The sequence below is a fragment of the Hemiscyllium ocellatum genome, chromosome 37 (genome assembly GCF_020745735.1).
Source record: "Hemiscyllium ocellatum isolate sHemOce1 chromosome 37, sHemOce1.pat.X.cur, whole genome shotgun sequence".
Taxonomy (NCBI): domain Eukaryota; kingdom Metazoa; phylum Chordata; class Chondrichthyes; order Orectolobiformes; family Hemiscylliidae; genus Hemiscyllium; species Hemiscyllium ocellatum.
The window spans coordinates 743,105-760,471 of record NC_083437.1 but is presented as its reverse complement, the minus strand read 5'-3'; the positions used below and the strand labels follow the sequence as shown (position 1 = coordinate 760,471).

General features: G+C 61.1%; 1 protein-coding gene across 1 annotated transcript in view; it reads right to left on the bottom strand.

Annotated features, from left to right (window-relative positions):
* The window catches only part of LOC132833541 (integrin alpha-X-like), a 159,445-nt gene that overhangs the window by 80,904 nt on the left and 61,174 nt on the right, over window positions 1-17,367 (bottom strand). Inside the window, exons 3-4 of the mRNA XM_060851903.1 lie at window positions 10,857-10,963; window positions 10,634-10,707 (exon numbers count right to left, since the gene is read on the bottom strand). Of these exons, the coding sequence (XP_060707886.1) occupies window positions 10,634-10,707; window positions 10,857-10,963 (181 nt within the window). The remainder of the gene's footprint in view (window positions 1-10,633; window positions 10,708-10,856; window positions 10,964-17,367) is intronic.

Below are 17,367 nucleotides of genomic sequence, written 5' to 3'. Positions count from 1 at the left end.
GAGGGTCAGGGCTGAGGGAGTGGTCACTGTCGGAGGGTCAGTGATGAGGGAGTGGGCACTGTTGGAGGGTCAGTTCTGAGGAAGTGGGCAGTGTCAGAGGGTCAGGGCTGAGGGAGAGGGTTCTGTCGGAGGGTCAGTATTGAGGGGGTGGGCACTGACGTAGGGTCAGGGCTGAGGGAGAGGGTTCTGTCAGAGGGTCAGTGCTGAGGGAGTGGGCACTGTCAGACGGTCAGTGCAGAGGAAGTGGGCACTGTCGCAGGGTCAGTGCTGAGGGAGTGGGCACTGTCGGTGTGTCAGGGCTGACGGAGTGGGCACTGTCAGAGGGTCAGTGATGAGGGAGTGGGCACTGTCGGAGGGTCAGTGCTGAGGGAGTGCCGCACTGTTGGAGGGTCAGTGCTGTGGGAGTGGGCACTGTTGGAGGGTCAGTTCTGAGGAAGTGGGCAGTGTCAGAGGGTCAGGGCTGAGGGAGAGGGTTCTGTCGGAGGGTCAGTGTTGAGGGGGTGGGCACTGACGTAGGGTCAGGGCTGAGGGAGAGGGTTCTGTCAGAGGGTCAGTGCTGAGGGAGTGGGCACTGTCAGACGGTCAGTGCAGAGGAAGTGGGCACTGTCGCAGGGTCAGTGTTGAGGGAGTGGGCACTGTCGGTGTGTCAGGGCTGACGGAGTGGGCACTGTCAGAGGGTCAGTGCTAAGGGAGTGGGCACTGTCGGAGGGTCAGTGCTGAGGGAGTGGGCACTGTCGGAGGGTCAGTGCTGAGGGAGAGGGTTCTGTCGGAGGTTCAGTGCTGAGGGAGTAGGCACTGTCGCAGGGTCAGTGCTGAGGGAGTGCCGCACTGTCGAAGGTTCAGTGCTCAGGGAGTGCGCACTGTCGGAGGGTCAGGGCTCAGCGAGTGGGCACTGTCAGAGGGTCAGTGCTGAGGGAGGGGATTCTGTCAGAGTGTCAGTGCTGAGGGGGTTGGCACTGTCAGAGCGTCAGTGCTGAGGGAGTGGACACTGTCGGAGGGTCAGTGCTGAGGGTGTGCCGCACTGTCGGAGGTTCAGTGCTGAGTGAGTGTGCACTGTCGGAGGGTCAGGGCTCAGCGAGTGCGGACTTTCGGAGGGTCAGTGCTGTGGGAGTGTGCACTGTCGGAGGGTCAGTGCTGAGGGAGTGCCGCACTGTCGGAGGGTCCCTGCTGTGGGAATGGACACTGTCGGAGGGTCAGTGCTGAGGGAGTGGACACTGTCGGAGGGTCAGTGCTGAGGGAGTGGGCACTGTCGGAGTGTCAGGGCTGACGGAGTGGGCACTGTTGGAGGGTCAGTGCTGAGGAAGTGGGCACTGTCAGAGGGTCAGTGCTGAGGGAGAGGGTTCTGTCGGACGGTCAGTGCTGAGGGGGTTGGCACTGTCGGAGCGTCAGTGCTGAGGGAGTGGTCACTGTCGGAGGTTCAGTGCTGAATGAGTGGGCACTGTTTGAGGGTCAGTGCTGAGGAAGTGGGCACTGTCAGAGGGTCAGGGCTGAGGGAGAGGGTTCTGTCGGAGGGTCAGTGTTGAGGGGGTGGGCACTGATGGAGGGTCAGGGCTGAGGGAGAGCGCACTGTCGGAGGGTCAGTGCTGAGGGAGTGGGGACTTTTGGAGGGTCAGTGCTGTGGGAGTGTGCACTGTCGGAGGGTCAGTGCTGAGGGAGTGCCGCACTGTCAGAGCGTCAGTGCTGAGGGAGTGGGCACTGTCGGAGGGTCACTGCTGTGGGAATGGGCACTGTCGGAGGGTCAGTGCTGAAGGAGTGGACACTGTCGGAGGGTCACTGCTGAGGGAGGGGGTTCTGTCGGAGGTTCAGTGCTGAGGGAGTGGGCAATGTCGGACGGTCAGTGCTGAGGGAGTGCCACACTGTCGGAGGGTCAGTGTTGAGGGAGTGCTGCACTGTCGGAGGGTCAGTGCTGAGGGAATGGGCACTGTCAGAGGGTCAGTGCTGAGGAAGTGGGCACTGTCAGAGGGTCAGTGCTGAGGGAGAGGGTTCTGTCGATGGGTCAGTGCTGATGGAGTGCCGCACTGTCAGAGGGTCAGTGCTGAGGGAGTGGGCACTGTCAGAGGGTCAGTGCCGAAGGAGTGGGCACTGTCAGAGGGTCAGTGCTGAGGGAGTGGGCACTGTCGGAGGGTCAGTGCTGCGGGAGTGGGCAATGTCGGATGGTCAGTGCTGACGGAGTGGGCACTGTCGGAGGGTCAGTGCTGAGGGAGGGGGCACTGTCGGAGGGTCAGTGCTGACGGAGTGGGCACTGTCGGAGGGTGTGTGATGACGGTTTGGGCACTGTCGGAGGGTCAGTGCTGAGGGAGTGGGCACTGTCGGAAGGTCAATGCTGAGGGAGTGGGCATTGACGGCGGGTCAGTGCTGAGGGAGTGCCGCACTGTCGGAGGGTCAGTGCTGAGGGAGTGGGCACTGTCGGTGGGTCAGTGCAGAGTGTGTGGGCACTGCCGGAGGGTCAGTGCTGAGGGAGTGGGCACTGTCAAATGGTCAGTGCTGAGGGAGTGGGCACTGTCAGAGGATCAGTGCTGAGGGAGTGGGCACCGACAGAGGGTCAGCGCTGAGGGAGTGCCGCACGGTCACAGGGTCAGTGCTGAGGGAGTGGGCACTGTCGGAGGGTCAGTGCTGAGGGAGTGGACAATATCGGAGGGTCAGTGCTGAGGGAGTGGGCATTGTCAGATGATCAGTGCTGTGGGGGTGGGCACTGTCAGAGGGTCAGGGCTGAGGGAGTGGGCACTGTCAGAGGGTCAGTACTGAGGGAGTGCCTCTCTATCGGAGGGTCAGTGCTGAGGGAGTGGGCACTGTCGGAGTGTCAGTGCTGAGGTAGTGGGCACTGTCGGAGGGTCAGTGCTGAGGGAGTGGGCAATATCAGAGGGTCAGCGCTGAGGGAGTGGGCACTGTCAGAGGGTCAGTGCTGAGGGAGTGGGCACAGTGGGAGGGTCAGTGCTAAAGTAGCGGGCACTGTCGGAGGGTCAGTGCTGAGGTAGTGGGCACTGTCGGAGGGTCAGCGCTGAGGGAGTGGGCACTGCCGGAGGGTCAGTGCTGAGGGTGTGGGCAATGTCAGAGGGTCAGGGCTGAGGGAGAGGGTTCTGTCGGAGGGTCAGTGCTGAGCGAGCGCCGCACTGTCAGATGGTCAGTGCTGAGGGAGTGGGCACTGTCGGAGGGTCAGGGGTGAGGGAGTGGGCACTGTCAGAGGGTCAGTGATGAGGGAGGGGGCACTGTCGGAGGGTCAGTGCTGAGGGAATGGGAACTGTCGGAGGGTCAGTGCTGAGCGAGTGGGCACTGTCGGAGGGTCAGTGCTGAGGGAGTGGTCACTGCCGGAGGGTCAGTGCTGAGGGAGTGGGCACTGCCGGAGCGTCAGTGCTGAGGGAGTGGTCACTGCCGGAGGGTCAGTGCTGAGGGAGTGGGCACTGTCAGACGGTCTGTGTTGAGGGAGTGGGCACTGTCAGAGGGTCAGTGCAGAGGAAGTGGGCACTGTCGGAGGGTCAGTGCTGAGGGAGTGGGCACTGTCGGAGGGTCAGTGCTGAGGGAGGGGGCAATGTCAGAGGGTCAGGGCTGAGGGAGGGGGCACTGTCAGAGGGTCAGTGATGAGCGAGTGGGCACTGTCGGAGGGTCAGTGCTGAGGGAGTGGTCACTGTCGGAGGGTCAGTGCTGAGGGAGTGGACAATGTCGGAGGGTCAGTGCAGAGGGAGTGGGCACTGTCGGAGGGTCAGTGATGAGGAAATGGGCACTGTCGGAGGGTCAGTGCTGCGGGTGTGGACACTGTCGGAGGGTCAGTGCTGAGGGAGTGGACACTGTCGGAGGATCAGTGCTGAGGGAGGGGGCACTGTCGGAGGGTCAGTGCTGAGGGAGTGCGCACTGTCGGAGGGTCAGGGCTGAGGGAGTGGTCACTGTCGGAGGGTCAGTGATGAGGGAGTGGGCACTGTCGGAGGGTCAGTGATGAGGGAGTGGGCAATGTCGGAGGGTCAGTGCTGTGGGAGTGCCGTATTTTCGGAAGGTCAGTGCTCCAGGAGTGCGCCCTGCCGGAGGGTCAGGGCTGAGTGAGAGGGTTCTGTCGGAGGGTCAGTGCTGATGGAGTGCCGCACTTTCGGAGGGTCAGTGCTGAGGGAGAAGGCACTGTTGGAGGGTCAGTGCTGAGGAAGTGGGCACTGTCAGAGGTTCAGGGCTGAGGGAACGGGTTCTGTCGGAGGGTCAGTGCTGAGGGAGTTGGCACTGTCGCAGGGTCAGTGCTGAGGGGGTGGGCACTGTCGCAGTGTCAGGGCTGAGGGAGTGGGCACTGTCGGAGGATCAGTGATGAGGGAGTGGGCACTGTCGGAGGGTCAGGGCTGAGGGAGTGGGCACTGTCAGAGGGTTAGTGCTGAGGGAGTGCCGCACTGTCGAAGGGTCAGTGCTGAGGGAGTGGGCACTGTCAGAGGGTCAGGGCCGAGGGAGTGGGCACTGTCGGAGGGTCAGTGATGAGGGAGTGGGCACTGTCGGAGGGTCAGTGTTGAGGGAATGGGAACTGTCGGAGGGTCAGTGCTGAGGGTGTGCTCCACTGTCAAAGGGTCAGTGCTGAGGGAGTGCCTCACTGTTGGAGGATCAGTGCTGTGGGAGTGGGCACTGTTGGAGGGTCAGTTCTGAGGAAGTGGGCAGTGTCAGAGGGTCAGGGCTGAGGGAGAGGGTTCTGTCGGAGGGTCAGTATTGAGGGGGTGGGCACTGACGTAGGGTCAGGGCTGAGGGAGAGGGTTCTGTCAGAGGGTCAGTGCTGAGGGAGTGGGCACTGTCAGACGGTCAGTGCAGAGGAAGTGGGCACTGTCGCAGGGTCAGTGCTGAGGGAGTGGGCACTGTCGGTGTGTCAGGGCTGACGGAGTGGGCACTGTCAGAGGGTCAGTGATGAGGGAGTGGGCACTGTCGGAGGGTCAGTGCTGAGGGAGTGCCGCACTGTTGGAGGGTCAGTGCTGTGGGAGTGGGCACTGTTGGAGGGTCAGTTCTGAGGAAGTGGGCAGTGTCAGAGGGTCAGGGCTGAGGGAGAGGGTTCTGTCGGAGGGTCAGTGTTGAGGGGGTGGGCACTGACGTAGGGTCAGGGCTGAGGGAGAGGGTTCTGTCAGAGGGTCAGTGCTGAGGGAGTGGGCACTGTCAGACGGTCAGTGCAGAGGAAGTGGGCACTGTCGCAGGGTCAGTGTTGAGGGAGTGGGCACTGTCGGTGTGTCAGGGCTGACGGAGTGGGCACTGTCAGAGGGTCAGTGCTAAGGGAGTGGGCACTGTCGGAGGGTCAGTGCTGAGGGAGTGGGCACTGTCGGAGGGTCAGTGCTGAGGGGGGGGCAATGTCAGAGGGTCAGGGTTGAGGGAGAGAGTTCTGTCGGAGGGTCAGTGCTGAGGGAGTGGGCAATGTCGGAGGGTCAGTGCTGAGGGAGTGGACACTGTCGGAGGATCAGTGCTGAGGGAGGGGGCACTGCCGGAGCGTCAGTGCTGAGGGAGTGGGCACTGTCAGACGGTCTGTGCTGAGGGAGTGGGCACTGTCAGAGGGTCAGTGCAGAGGAAGTGGGCACTGTCGGAGGGTCAGTGCTGAGGGAGTGGGCACTGTCGGAGGGTCAGTGCTGAGGGAGGGGGCAATGTCAGAGGGTCAGGGCTGAGGGAGGGGGCACTGTCAGAGGGTCAGTGATGAGCGAGTGGGCACTGTCGGAGGGTCAGTGCTGAGGGAGTGGGCACTGTCGGAGGGTCAGTGCTGAGGGAGTGGACAATGTCGGAGGGTCAGTGCAGAGGGAGTGGGCACTGTCGGAGGGTCAGTGATGAGGAAATGGGCACTGTCGGAGGGTCAGTGCTGCGGGTGTGGACACTGTCGGAGGGTCAGTGCTGAGGGAGTGGACACTGTCGGAGGATCAGTGCTGAGGGAGGGGGCACTGTCGGAGGGTCAGTGCTGAGGGAGTGCGCACTGTCGGAGGGTCAGGGCTGAGGGAGTGGTCACTGTCGGAGGGTCAGTGATGAGGGAGTGGGCACTGTTGGAGGGTCAGTTCTGAGGAAGTGGGCAGTGTCAGAGGGTCAGGGCTGAGGGAGAGGGTTCTGTCGGAGGGTCAGTATTGAGGGGGTGGGCACTGACGTAGGGTCAGGGCTGAGGGAGAGGGTTCTGTCAGAGGGTCAGTGCTGAGGGAGTGGGCACTGTCAGACGGTCAGTGCAGAGGAAGTGGGCACTGTCGCAGGGTCAGTGCTGAGGGAGTGGGCACTGTCGGTGTGTCAGGGCTGACGGAGTGGGCACTGTCAGAGGGTCAGTGATGAGGGAGTGGGCACTGTCGGAGGGTCAGTGCTGAGGGAGTGCCGCACTGTTGGAGGGTCAGTGCTGTGGGAGTGGGCACTGTTGGAGGGTCAGTTCTGAGGAAGTGGGCAGTGTCAGAGGGTCAGGGCTGAGGGAGAGGGTTCTGTCGGAGGGTCAGTGTTGAGGGGGTGGGCACTGACGTAGGGTCAGGGCTGAGGGAGAGGGTTCTGTCAGAGGGTCAGTGCTGAGGGAGTGGGCACTGTCAGACGGTCAGTGCAGAGGAAGTGGGCACTGTCGCAGGGTCAGTGTTGAGGGAGTGGGCACTGTCGGTGTGTCAGGGCTGACGGAGTGGGCACTGTCAGAGGGTCAGTGCTAAGGGAGTGGGCACTGTCGGAGGGTCAGTGCTGAGGGAGTGGGCACTGTCGGAGGGTCAGTGCTGAGGGAGAGGGTTCTGTCGGAGGTTCAGTGCTGAGGGAGTAGGCACTGTCGCAGGGTCAGTGCTGAGGGAGTGCCGCACTGTCGAAGGTTCAGTGCTCAGGGAGTGCGCACTGTCGGAGGGTCAGGGCTCAGCGAGTGGGCACTGTCAGAGGGTCAGTGCTGAGGGAGGGGATTCTGTCAGAGTGTCAGTGCTGAGGGGGTTGGCACTGTCAGAGCGTCAGTGCTGAGGGAGTGGACACTGTCGGAGGGTCAGTGCTGAGGGTGTGCCGCACTGTCGGAGGTTCAGTGCTGAGTGAGTGTGCACTGTCGGAGGGTCAGGGCTCAGCGAGTGCGGACTTTCGGAGGGTCAGTGCTGTGGGAGTGTGCACTGTCGGAGGGTCAGTGCTGAGGGAGTGCCGCACTGTCGGAGGGTCCCTGCTGTGGGAATGGACACTGTCGGAGGGTCAGTGCTGAGGGAGTGGACACTGTCGGAGGGTCAGTGCTGAGGGAGTGGGCACTGTCGGAGTGTCAGGGCTGACGGAGTGGGCACTGTTGGAGGGTCAGTGCTGAGGAAGTGGGCACTGTCAGAGGGTCAGTGCTGAGGGAGAGGGTTCTGTCGGACGGTCAGTGCTGAGGGGGTTGGCACTGTCGGAGCGTCAGTGCTGAGGGAGTGGTCACTGTCGGAGGTTCAGTGCTGAATGAGTGGGCACTGTTTGAGGGTCAGTGCTGAGGAAGTGGGCACTGTCAGAGGGTCAGGGCTGAGGGAGAGGGTTCTGTCGGAGGGTCAGTGTTGAGGGGGTGGGCACTGATGGAGGGTCAGGGCTGAGGGAGAGCGCACTGTCGGAGGGTCAGTGCTGAGGGAGTGGGGACTTTTGGAGGGTCAGTGCTGTGGGAGTGTGCACTGTCGGAGGGTCAGTGCTGAGGGAGTGCCGCACTGTCAGAGCGTCAGTGCTGAGGGAGTGGGCACTGTCGGAGGGTCACTGCTGTGGGAATGGGCACTGTCGGAGGGTCAGTGCTGAAGGAGTGGACACTGTCGGAGGGTCACTGCTGAGGGAGGGGGTTCTGTCGGAGGTTCAGTGCTGAGGGAGTGGGCAATGTCGGACGGTCAGTGCTGAGGGAGTGCCACACTGTCGGAGGGTCAGTGTTGAGGGAGTGCTGCACTGTCGGAGGGTCAGTGCTGAGGGAATGGGCACTGTCAGAGGGTCAGTGCTGAGGAAGTGGGCACTGTCAGAGGGTCAGTGCTGAGGGAGAGGGTTCTGTCGATGGGTCAGTGCTGATGGAGTGCCGCACTGTCAGAGGGTCAGTGCTGAGGGAGTGGGCACTGTCAGAGGGTCAGTGCCGAAGGAGTGGGCACTGTCAGAGGGTCAGTGCTGAGGGAGTGGGCACTGTCGGAGGGTCAGTGCTGCGGGAGTGGGCAATGTCGGATGGTCAGTGCTGACGGAGTGGGCACTGTCGGAGGGTCAGTGCTGAGGGAGGGGGCACTGTCGGAGGGTCAGTGCTGACGGAGTGGGCACTGTCGGAGGGTGTGTGATGACGGTTTGGGCACTGTCGGAGGGTCAGTGCTGAGGGAGTGGGCACTGTCGGAAGGTCAATGCTGAGGGAGTGGGCATTGACGGCGGGTCAGTGCTGAGGGAGTGCCGCACTGTCGGAGGGTCAGTGCTGAGGGAGTGGGCACTGTCGGAGGGTCAGTGCTGATGGAGTGCCACACTTTCGTAGGGTCAGTGCTGAGGGAGTGCCACACTTTCAGAGGGTCAGTGCTGAGTGAGTGGAAAATGTCGGAGGGTCAGTGCTGAGGGAGTGGGCACTGTCGGAGGGTCAGTGCTGAGGTAGTGGGCACTGACAAAGGGTCAATGCTGAGGAAGTGGGCATTGTCAGAGGGTCAGTGCTGAGGGAGTGGGCACTGTCGGAGGGTCAGTGTTGAGGTAGTGGGCACTGACAGAGGGTCAGTGCTGAGAGAGCGCCGCACTGTCAGATGGTCAGTGCTGAGGGAGTGGGCACTGTCGGTGGGTCAGGGCTGAGGGAGTGGGCACTGTCGGAGGGTCAGTGCTGTGGGAGTGTGCACTGTCGGAGGGTCAGTGCTGTGGGAGTGTGCACTGTCGGAGGGTCAGTGCTGAGGGAGGGCCGCACTGTCAGAGGGTCAGTGCTGAGGGAGTGCCGCACTGTCGGAGGGTCAGTGCTGAGGGAGTGCCGCACTGTCGGAGGGTCAGTATTGAGGGAGTGCTGCACTGTCAGAGGGTCAGTACTGAGGGAGTGGGTACTGTCAGAGGGTCAGTGCTGAGGTAGTGGGCACTGTCGGAGGGTCAGTGCTGAGGAAGTGGGCATTGTCAGAGGGTCAGTGCTGAGGGAGTGGGCACTGTCGGAGGGTCAGTGTTGAGGTAGTGGGCACTGTCAGAGGGTCAGTGCTGAGGGGGTGAGGACAGTCAGAGGGTTAGTGCTGAGGGAGTGGGCACTGTCGGAGGGTCAGTGCTGAGGGAGTGGGCAATGTCAGAGGGTCAGTGATGAGAGAGTAGGCACTGTCAGAGGGTCAGTGCTGAGGGAGTGGGCACTGTCGGAGGGTCAGTGCTGAGGGAGTGGGCACTGTCAGAGGGTCGGTGCTGAGTGAGTGGGCACTTTTGGAGGGTCAGTGCTGAGGAAGTGGGCACTGACGGAGGGTCAGTGCTGAGGAAGTGGGCACTGTCGGAGGGTCGGTGATGAGGGTTTGGGCAAGGTCTGAGGGTCAGTGTTGACGGGGTGGAGTCGCAGGTAGATAGGATAGTGAAGGCAGCGTTTGGAATGCTTTCCTTTATTGGTCAGAGTATTGAGCACAGGAGTTGGGAGGTCATGTTGCGGCTGTACAGGACATTGGTTAGGCCACTGTTGGAATATTGTGTACAATTCTGGTCTCCTTCCTATCGGAAAGATGTTGTGAAACTTGAAAGGGTTCAGAAAAGATTGACAAGGATGTTGCCAGAGTTGGAGGGTCTGAGCTACAGGGAGAGGCTGAACAGGCTGGGGCTGTTTTCCCTGGAGCGTCAGAGGCTGAGGGGTGACCTTATAGAGGTTTACAAAATTATGAGGGGCATGGATAGGGTAAATAGACAAAGTCTTTTCCCTGGCATTGGGGAGTCCAGAACTAGAGGGCATAGGTTTAGGGTGAGAGGGGAAAGATATAAAAGAGACCGAAGGGGCAGAGGGTGGTACGTGTTTGGAATGAGCTGCCAGAGGATGTGGTGGAGGCTGGTACAATTGCAACATTTAAGAGGCATCTGGATGGGTATATGAATAGGAAGGGTTTGGAGGGATATGGACCGGGTGCTGGGAAATGTGGCTGGATTAGCTTCCGGATAGCTGGGTCAGCATGGCCAGGCTGGAGCGAAGGGTCTCGGTGACTCTCTGACAGCAGCATGGCCGGGCTGGAGCGAAGGGTCTCGGTGACTCTCTGACAGCAGCACGGATGGGCTGGAGCGAAGGGTCTCGGTGACTCTCTGACAGCAGCATGGCCAGGCTGGCTGGGAGCAGGTTCCTCAGTAATGTCAAACCCAGGATTGCCAGGAGGATGGGCTGGTCTGGAATGGGAGGAGACCGGGAGAAATCCCCACGGATGAAAGGCATGACCTCCGAGAGGTGATAGAGGAGGGTGGGCCTGTCCCAGATGGGGATTGGGAGGAGGGGGAGACACAATCAGGACGGAGAGGGCAGTAAGGTTAGTCAGTGGGGACCTCTCCCAGCCCCACAGTGCCGGGTTCGATTCCACCCTCAGGGTGGCTGTCTCTCTGGGATTTCTCCCAGTGTCTGTGCGGGATTCCTCTGGGTTTCCCTCCCAGTTCCCCAGGATCCCCCGTTCCCAGGGTTCCTTCCCGGCTTTGCGGGTTCCCTACTGGTTTCCTCCTGGATCCCTCCCTGTTCCCCGGTTCCATCCCAGTTCCCTGGGTTCCCCCCGTTCCCTGTGTTTCTTCCCGGTTTTCCGGGTTTCCCTCCCGGTTCCCGGGTTCCCTCCCGTGGGATGGGGTCGATACTCACCAGGAAGGCCCCCTCACCAACGTTCAGCGCTGACAGGGAGAGCCCGAGAGAAATGGCACCAGCTTCAGGAGGAGCTACAGGGAGAGAGAGAGAGTCCGGGTCAGAGCCGAGCCGCGAGGACGTGGGGAGGGGGGAGGGGGAGGGGTGAGGGGTGAGGGGGGAGGGTGTTTGTGGGCAGACGGGGTCAGGGTGATGGTGGTCTCTGACCCCGGGGTGGACTCACCGTTGACTGCCAGGGGCTGGCACTGCCCTCGGCTGTAACTGCATTTGTATAGCCGCCCGGTTCGTGTCCCGGTCTGATTCACCTCCAGGGGGGCACTCACCACCGTCCTACAGGGGGCAGGGGGGAGGGGAGAGAAAGACGGACAACCGTCAGAGGGAGACACAGAGTGGGGACACTCCCCCCGGGATACACTCCCCGGGACACACTCCCCGGGACACACTCCCCGGGACACACTCCCCAGGACACACTCCCCGGGACACACTCTCCGGGACACTCTCCCCCAGGACACACCCCCGGGACACTCTGCCCAGGACACTCTCCCCAGGGACACACTCCCCGGGATACTCTCCCCAGGGACACACTCCCCGGGATACTCTCCCAGGGACACACTTCCCTGGGACACAATCCTCGGGACACAATCCCTGGGATATACTCCCTGGGACACACCCGCCCCCCCCCCGGGTCACTCTCTTCGGGTCACTCTCTTCGGGTCACTCCCCCCGGGACACTCCCTGGGACACACTCTCCAGGACACTCTCCCCGGGACACACTCTCCGGGACACTCTCCCCCAGGACACACTCCCCGGGACACACTCTCCGGGACACTCTCCCCCAGGACACACCCCCGGGACACTCTGCCCGGGACACTCTCCCCAGGGACACACTCCCCGGGATACTCTCCCAGGGACACACTTCCCTGGGACACAATCCTCGGGACACAATCCCTGGGATATACTCCCTGGGACACACCCGCCCCCCCCCCCGGGTCACTCTCTTCGGGTCACTCTCTTCGGGTCACTCCCCCCGGGACACTCCCTGGGACACACTCTCCAGGACACTCTCCCAGGGACACCCCTGTGCGACACACTCCCCCCGGGACACTTTCCCCCAGGGGCACGCCCCAAGGGACACATTCTCCCCAGGACACTCCCTCCGGGACACATCCCCCAGGACACACACCCCGTGGGACACTCTCCCCGGGACACTCTCCCTCGGAAACTCTCCCCGGGACACTCCCCCGAGACACACTCCCCAGGACACACACCCCCCCGGGACACTCTCCCCGGGACACTCTCCCCGGGACACTCCTTCCGGGACACACTCCCCCAGGGAGAACCTCACCAGGCCACACTCCCCAGGACACACTCCCCGGGACACACTCCAAGGGACACACTCCAAGGGACACTCCCTCCGGGACACACTTCTCCCGGGACACCCTCCCCCCGGGACACCCTCCCCAGGACAGACTCCCCGGGACACTCTCTCAGGGACACACTCCCGAAAACACACTCCCTGGGACACCCCCGTGCGACACACTCCCGCCAGGACACTCTTCCCGGGGACACACTCTCTGGGATACTCCCCCCGGGACACTCTCCCCCAGGGGCACGCCCCACGGGACACAGTCTCCCGGGGACACACACACCCCCCGGGACATTATCCCCTGGAACACTCTCCCCGGGACACTCTCCCCTGACACACTCCCCGAGACACTTTCCCCGGGACACAATCCCTGGGGCACTCTCCCTGGGATACCCTCCCCAGGGCACACTCTTCCCGGGACACACTCTTCCCGGGACACACTCCCCCCCAGAACTCCCACCCCCGGGAGACACTTCCCCCGGGACACTCTCCCCGAGACACACTCCCCGGGAAGCTCCCCCAGGGACACTTTCCCCCAGGACGCTCTCCCTCAGACACTCTCCCCGGGACACTCCCCCTCGGACACTCCCCCTCGGACACTCCCCCTGGGACACTCCCCCTGGGACACTCCCCTGGGACACTCTCCCTCAGACACACTCCCCGGGACACACTCCCTGGGACACACTCCCTGGGACACACTCCCCCGGGACACTCTCCCACTAGGACACTCTCCCCGGACACTCCCCTGGGACACTCTACCTGGGACACTCCCCCCGGGACACACTCCCCGGGACACTCTCCCCGGGACACACTCCCCGAGACACTCTCCCCGGGACACACTCCCCGGGACACACTCCCCGAGACACTCTCCCCAGGGACACTCCCCCCGGGACACTCTCCCCGGGACACACTCCCCGAGACAAACCCCCCGTGACTCTCTCCCCCAGGGACACTCCCCGAGACACACTCCCCCGGACATTCCCCCCAGGACACTCTCCCCGGGACACTCTACCAGGGACACTCCCCCGGGACACTCCCCCTGGGACACTCCCCCCGGGATACTCTCCCTGGGACACATCCACAACCCCGGGACACCCTCTTCGGAACACTCCCCCCAGGACACACTCCCCTGACACACTCCCTGAGACACTCTTCCCGGGACACAATCCCTGGGACACTCCCCCGGGACACTCCCCCTGGGACACTCCCCCCGGGATACTCTCCCTGGGACACATCCACAACCCCGGGACACCCTCTTCAGAACACTCCCCCCAGGACACACTCCCCTGACACACTCCCCGAGACACTCTTCCCGGGACACAATCCCTGGGACACTCTCCCAGGGATACTCCCCCTGGGACACTCTCCCGAGGACACTCTCCCCAGGGCACACTCTTCCCGGGACACACTCTCCCCGGGACACAATCCCCGAGACAAACCCCCCGTGACTCTCTCCCCCAGGGACACTCCGCCTGGGACACTCCCCCGAGACACTCTACCCCGGGACACACTCTCCCAGGGAGACAATCCCCGGGACACACTCCCCGGGACACCCTCCCCAGGACACTCTCCCCAGGACACTCTACCCAGAACAGTCAACCCGGGACACTCGACCAGGGACACTCCCCCCAGGACATTCCCCCTGGGATACTCTCCCTGGGACACACCCACAACCCCAGGGCACTCTCTTCGGGACACTCTCCCCAGGGCACACTCTCCCCCGGAACACCCACCCCCGGGGCACTCTCCCCGAGACACACTCCCCGGGACACAATCCCTGGGGCACTCTCCCTGGGATACTCCCCCTGGGACACTCTCCCAAGGACACTCTCCCCAGGACACTCCCAGAGACACACTCCCCGGGACACACTCCCCCTAAGACACTCTCCCCGGGACACTCCCCCCGGGGACACACTCTCCGGGACAGACCCTCTGGGTCACTCTCCCCCCCGGAGAATCTCCCCAGGGACGCACTCCCCCGAGGACACTCTCCCCCGGACACTCTCCCCCCGGACACTCTCCCCTGGGACAAACTCCCCCCGCGACACACGCTCCCTGGGAGATAATCCCTGGGACACACTCCCTGCAACACTCTCCCCCCCGGGTCCCACTCCCCGGGACACACTCCCCCTCGGACACTCTCCCCGGGACACAATCCCTGGGACACACTACCCGCGGGATACTCTCCCCTCGGGACACTCCCCCTGGGACACACTCCCCAGGACACTCACCCTGGGACATACTTCCCCCGGACCATTCTGCCCTGGGCAGTCTCCCCGGGACAGTCTCCCCGGGACAGACTCCCCGGGACACACTCCCAGGAACACATTCCCCCCAGGACACTCTCCCCGGGAAACTCATCCCCAGGACACTCCCCTAGGGACACTCTCACCCCGGGAGATTCCTCCTGGGGACACATACTCCGGGACAGACCCCCTGGGTCACTCTCCACCTCGGAGAATCTCCCCGGGACACTCCCCTCGGGACACTCTCTGCAGGACACACTCACCAGAACACTCCCCCCCCAGCACCTCCCACGGGGACCTACTCCCCGGGACACTCTCCCCGGGACATTCCCCCGGGACGCTCTCTCCGGGACACACTCCCCCCGAGACACTCACCCCCAGGGGCACTCCCCTCGGGACACTCTCTCCAGGACACTCTATCCCCGGGATACACTCCCCTGACACACACCCCGGGACACTCTCCCCCAGGGACACATTCCCTGGGATGCTCCCCCCCCCGGGACCCCCCACCGGGAACCACTCCATGGAACACTCTCCCCGTGACACTCTCCGAGACACACTCCCCGGGACACTCCCCTCGGGACACACTCTTTGGGACACTCTCTCCCCAGGACACTCCTTCCGGGGCCACACTCTCCAGGACAGACCCCCTTGGTCACTCTCCCCCCCCGGAGACTCTCCCCAGGGACACACTCCCCCGAGGACACTCTCCCCCAGACACTGTCTCCCCGGTACACTCTCTCCAGGACACTCTACCCCCGGGATACACTCCCCTGGGACACTCTCCTCCAGGGACACTCTGCCCGGGACACTCTCTCCCCGGGACACTCAGCCCCGTGACACTCTCCCCTCGGGACACTCCCCCCGGGACACTCTCCCCCCAGAACACTCTCCCCCCAGGGCACTCTCCCCGGGACACACACTTTCTGGGACACTCTCACACACACACACTCTCTCTAACACACACACACACTCTCACACACACACACACTCTCTCTCTCTCACACACACACTATCACTCTCACACTCACACTCTCTCTAACACACACACACACTCTCACACACACACACACTCTCTCTCACACACACACTATCACTCTCACACACACACTCTCTCACACATTCTCTCTCTCTCTCTCACACACAAATTGTCTCACATACACACTCTCACACACACACTCTCTCTAACACACACTCTCTCACACACACACACTGTCTCTCACACACACACACTCTCCCTCTCACATTCCCTCTCTCTCTCACACACACACTCTCACACACACTTTCTCTCTCACACACTTTCTCTCATACACACACTCTCTCTCAAACCCACCCACTCTATGGGATCCGATCTGCCCTCCTGCCTCTCCACAGCATACCCACAGGGAACACCAAAACCCCCGTCTGTCCAAACCACACCAGGAACACGCAGAATGCCTCAGCATTGACCAAACGGCCTATCACAGGAAGCCAGCCCTGACCACAGTCACTGGCAGGGCAGGCCATCCTCTTCCCAACACAACCTGAACACAAGCTTCCTGATCCGGATCTCTCCAGCTGTCCCAACGCCCTGTGGGCTGTCTCCTCCCCCCGTGATAACAATCCCACGCAAAGGCCAGGGCAGACAGAGAGGCACCAGAATCCCTCAGTCACAGGACAGTAACGGTGGGCACACCTTCCAGCCAGGATAGGGACATTCCAACCTCCCACCGAAGGGAAATGCAGTCTCCTCATTCCATTAAAGACTGGTGGATTCTGTCACGCCCTTCAGTGTGTCTATATTAAGGACATCCTTATGGGAACTGCTCTGGGATTCTCCCCATCCTCACTGCGTCACGTCACCAACAAGATCATTGTATTTTCCCTGAGAATTATTGTACAGTGTTCCTATCTCTCTCTGTGTGTCAGTATATGTGTGTCTATCTGTGTTTCTGTCTCTCTCTCTCTGTGTCTGTATATGTGTGTCTATCTGCATTTCTGTCTCTCTCTGTGTCTGTATGTGTGTCTGTCTGTGTTTCTGCCTCTCTATCTGTGTTGGTCTGTCTCTCTCTCTCTCTCTGTGTGTCTGTATATGTGTGCCTATCTGTGCTTCTGTCACTCACTGTGTCTGTATATGTGTGTCTATCTGTATTTCTGTCTATCTCTGTGTCTGTAATTGTGTGTCCATCTGTGTTTCTCTCTCTGTCTGTATATGTGTATCTATCTGTGTTTCGGTCTCTCTCACTGTGTCTGTATATATGTGTCTATCTGCGTTTCTCTCTCTGTCTCTCTGTCTGTATGTGTGTGTCTATCTGTGTTTCTGTTTCTGTCTGTGTCTCTCTCTCTCTCTGTGACGGTATATGTGTGTCAATCTGTGTTTCTCACTCTGTCTGTATGTGTGTGTCTATCTGTGTTTCTGTCTCTGTCTCTCTCTCTGTGTCTGTATATGTGTGTCTGTCTGTGTTTTTGTCTCTCTCTGTGTCTGTATATGTGTGTCTTTCTGTGTTTCTGTCACTCTCTCTCTGTCTGTATATGTGTGTAGATCTGTGGTTCTCTCTCTCTCTGTCTCTGTGTCTGTATGTGTGTGTCTATCTGCATTTTTGTCTCTCACTGTGTCTGTATATGTGTGTCTATCTGTGTTTCTCTTTCTCTCTCTGTGTCTGTATGTGTGTGTCTATCTAGAACATAGAACATAGAACATAGAACAATACAGCACAGAACAGGCCCTTCGGCCCACGATGTTGTGCCGAACATCTATCCCAGATTAAGCACCCATCCATGTACCTATCCAATTGCCGCTTAAAGGTCATCAATGATTCTGACTCTACCACTGCCACGGGCAGTGCATTCCATGCCCCCACCACTCTCTGGGTAAAGAACCCTCCCCTGACATCTCCCTTATACCTTCCACCCTTCACCTTAAATTTATGTCCCCTTGTAATACTCTGTTGTACCCGGGGAAAAAGTCTCTGACTGTCTACTCTATCTATTCCTCTGATCATCTGATAAACCTCTATCAAGTCACCCCTCATCCTTCGCCGTTCCAACGAGAAAAGGCCGAGAACTCTCAACCTATCCTCGTACGACCTATTCTCCATTCCAGGCAACATCCTGGTAAATCTTCTCTGCACCCTCTCCAAAGC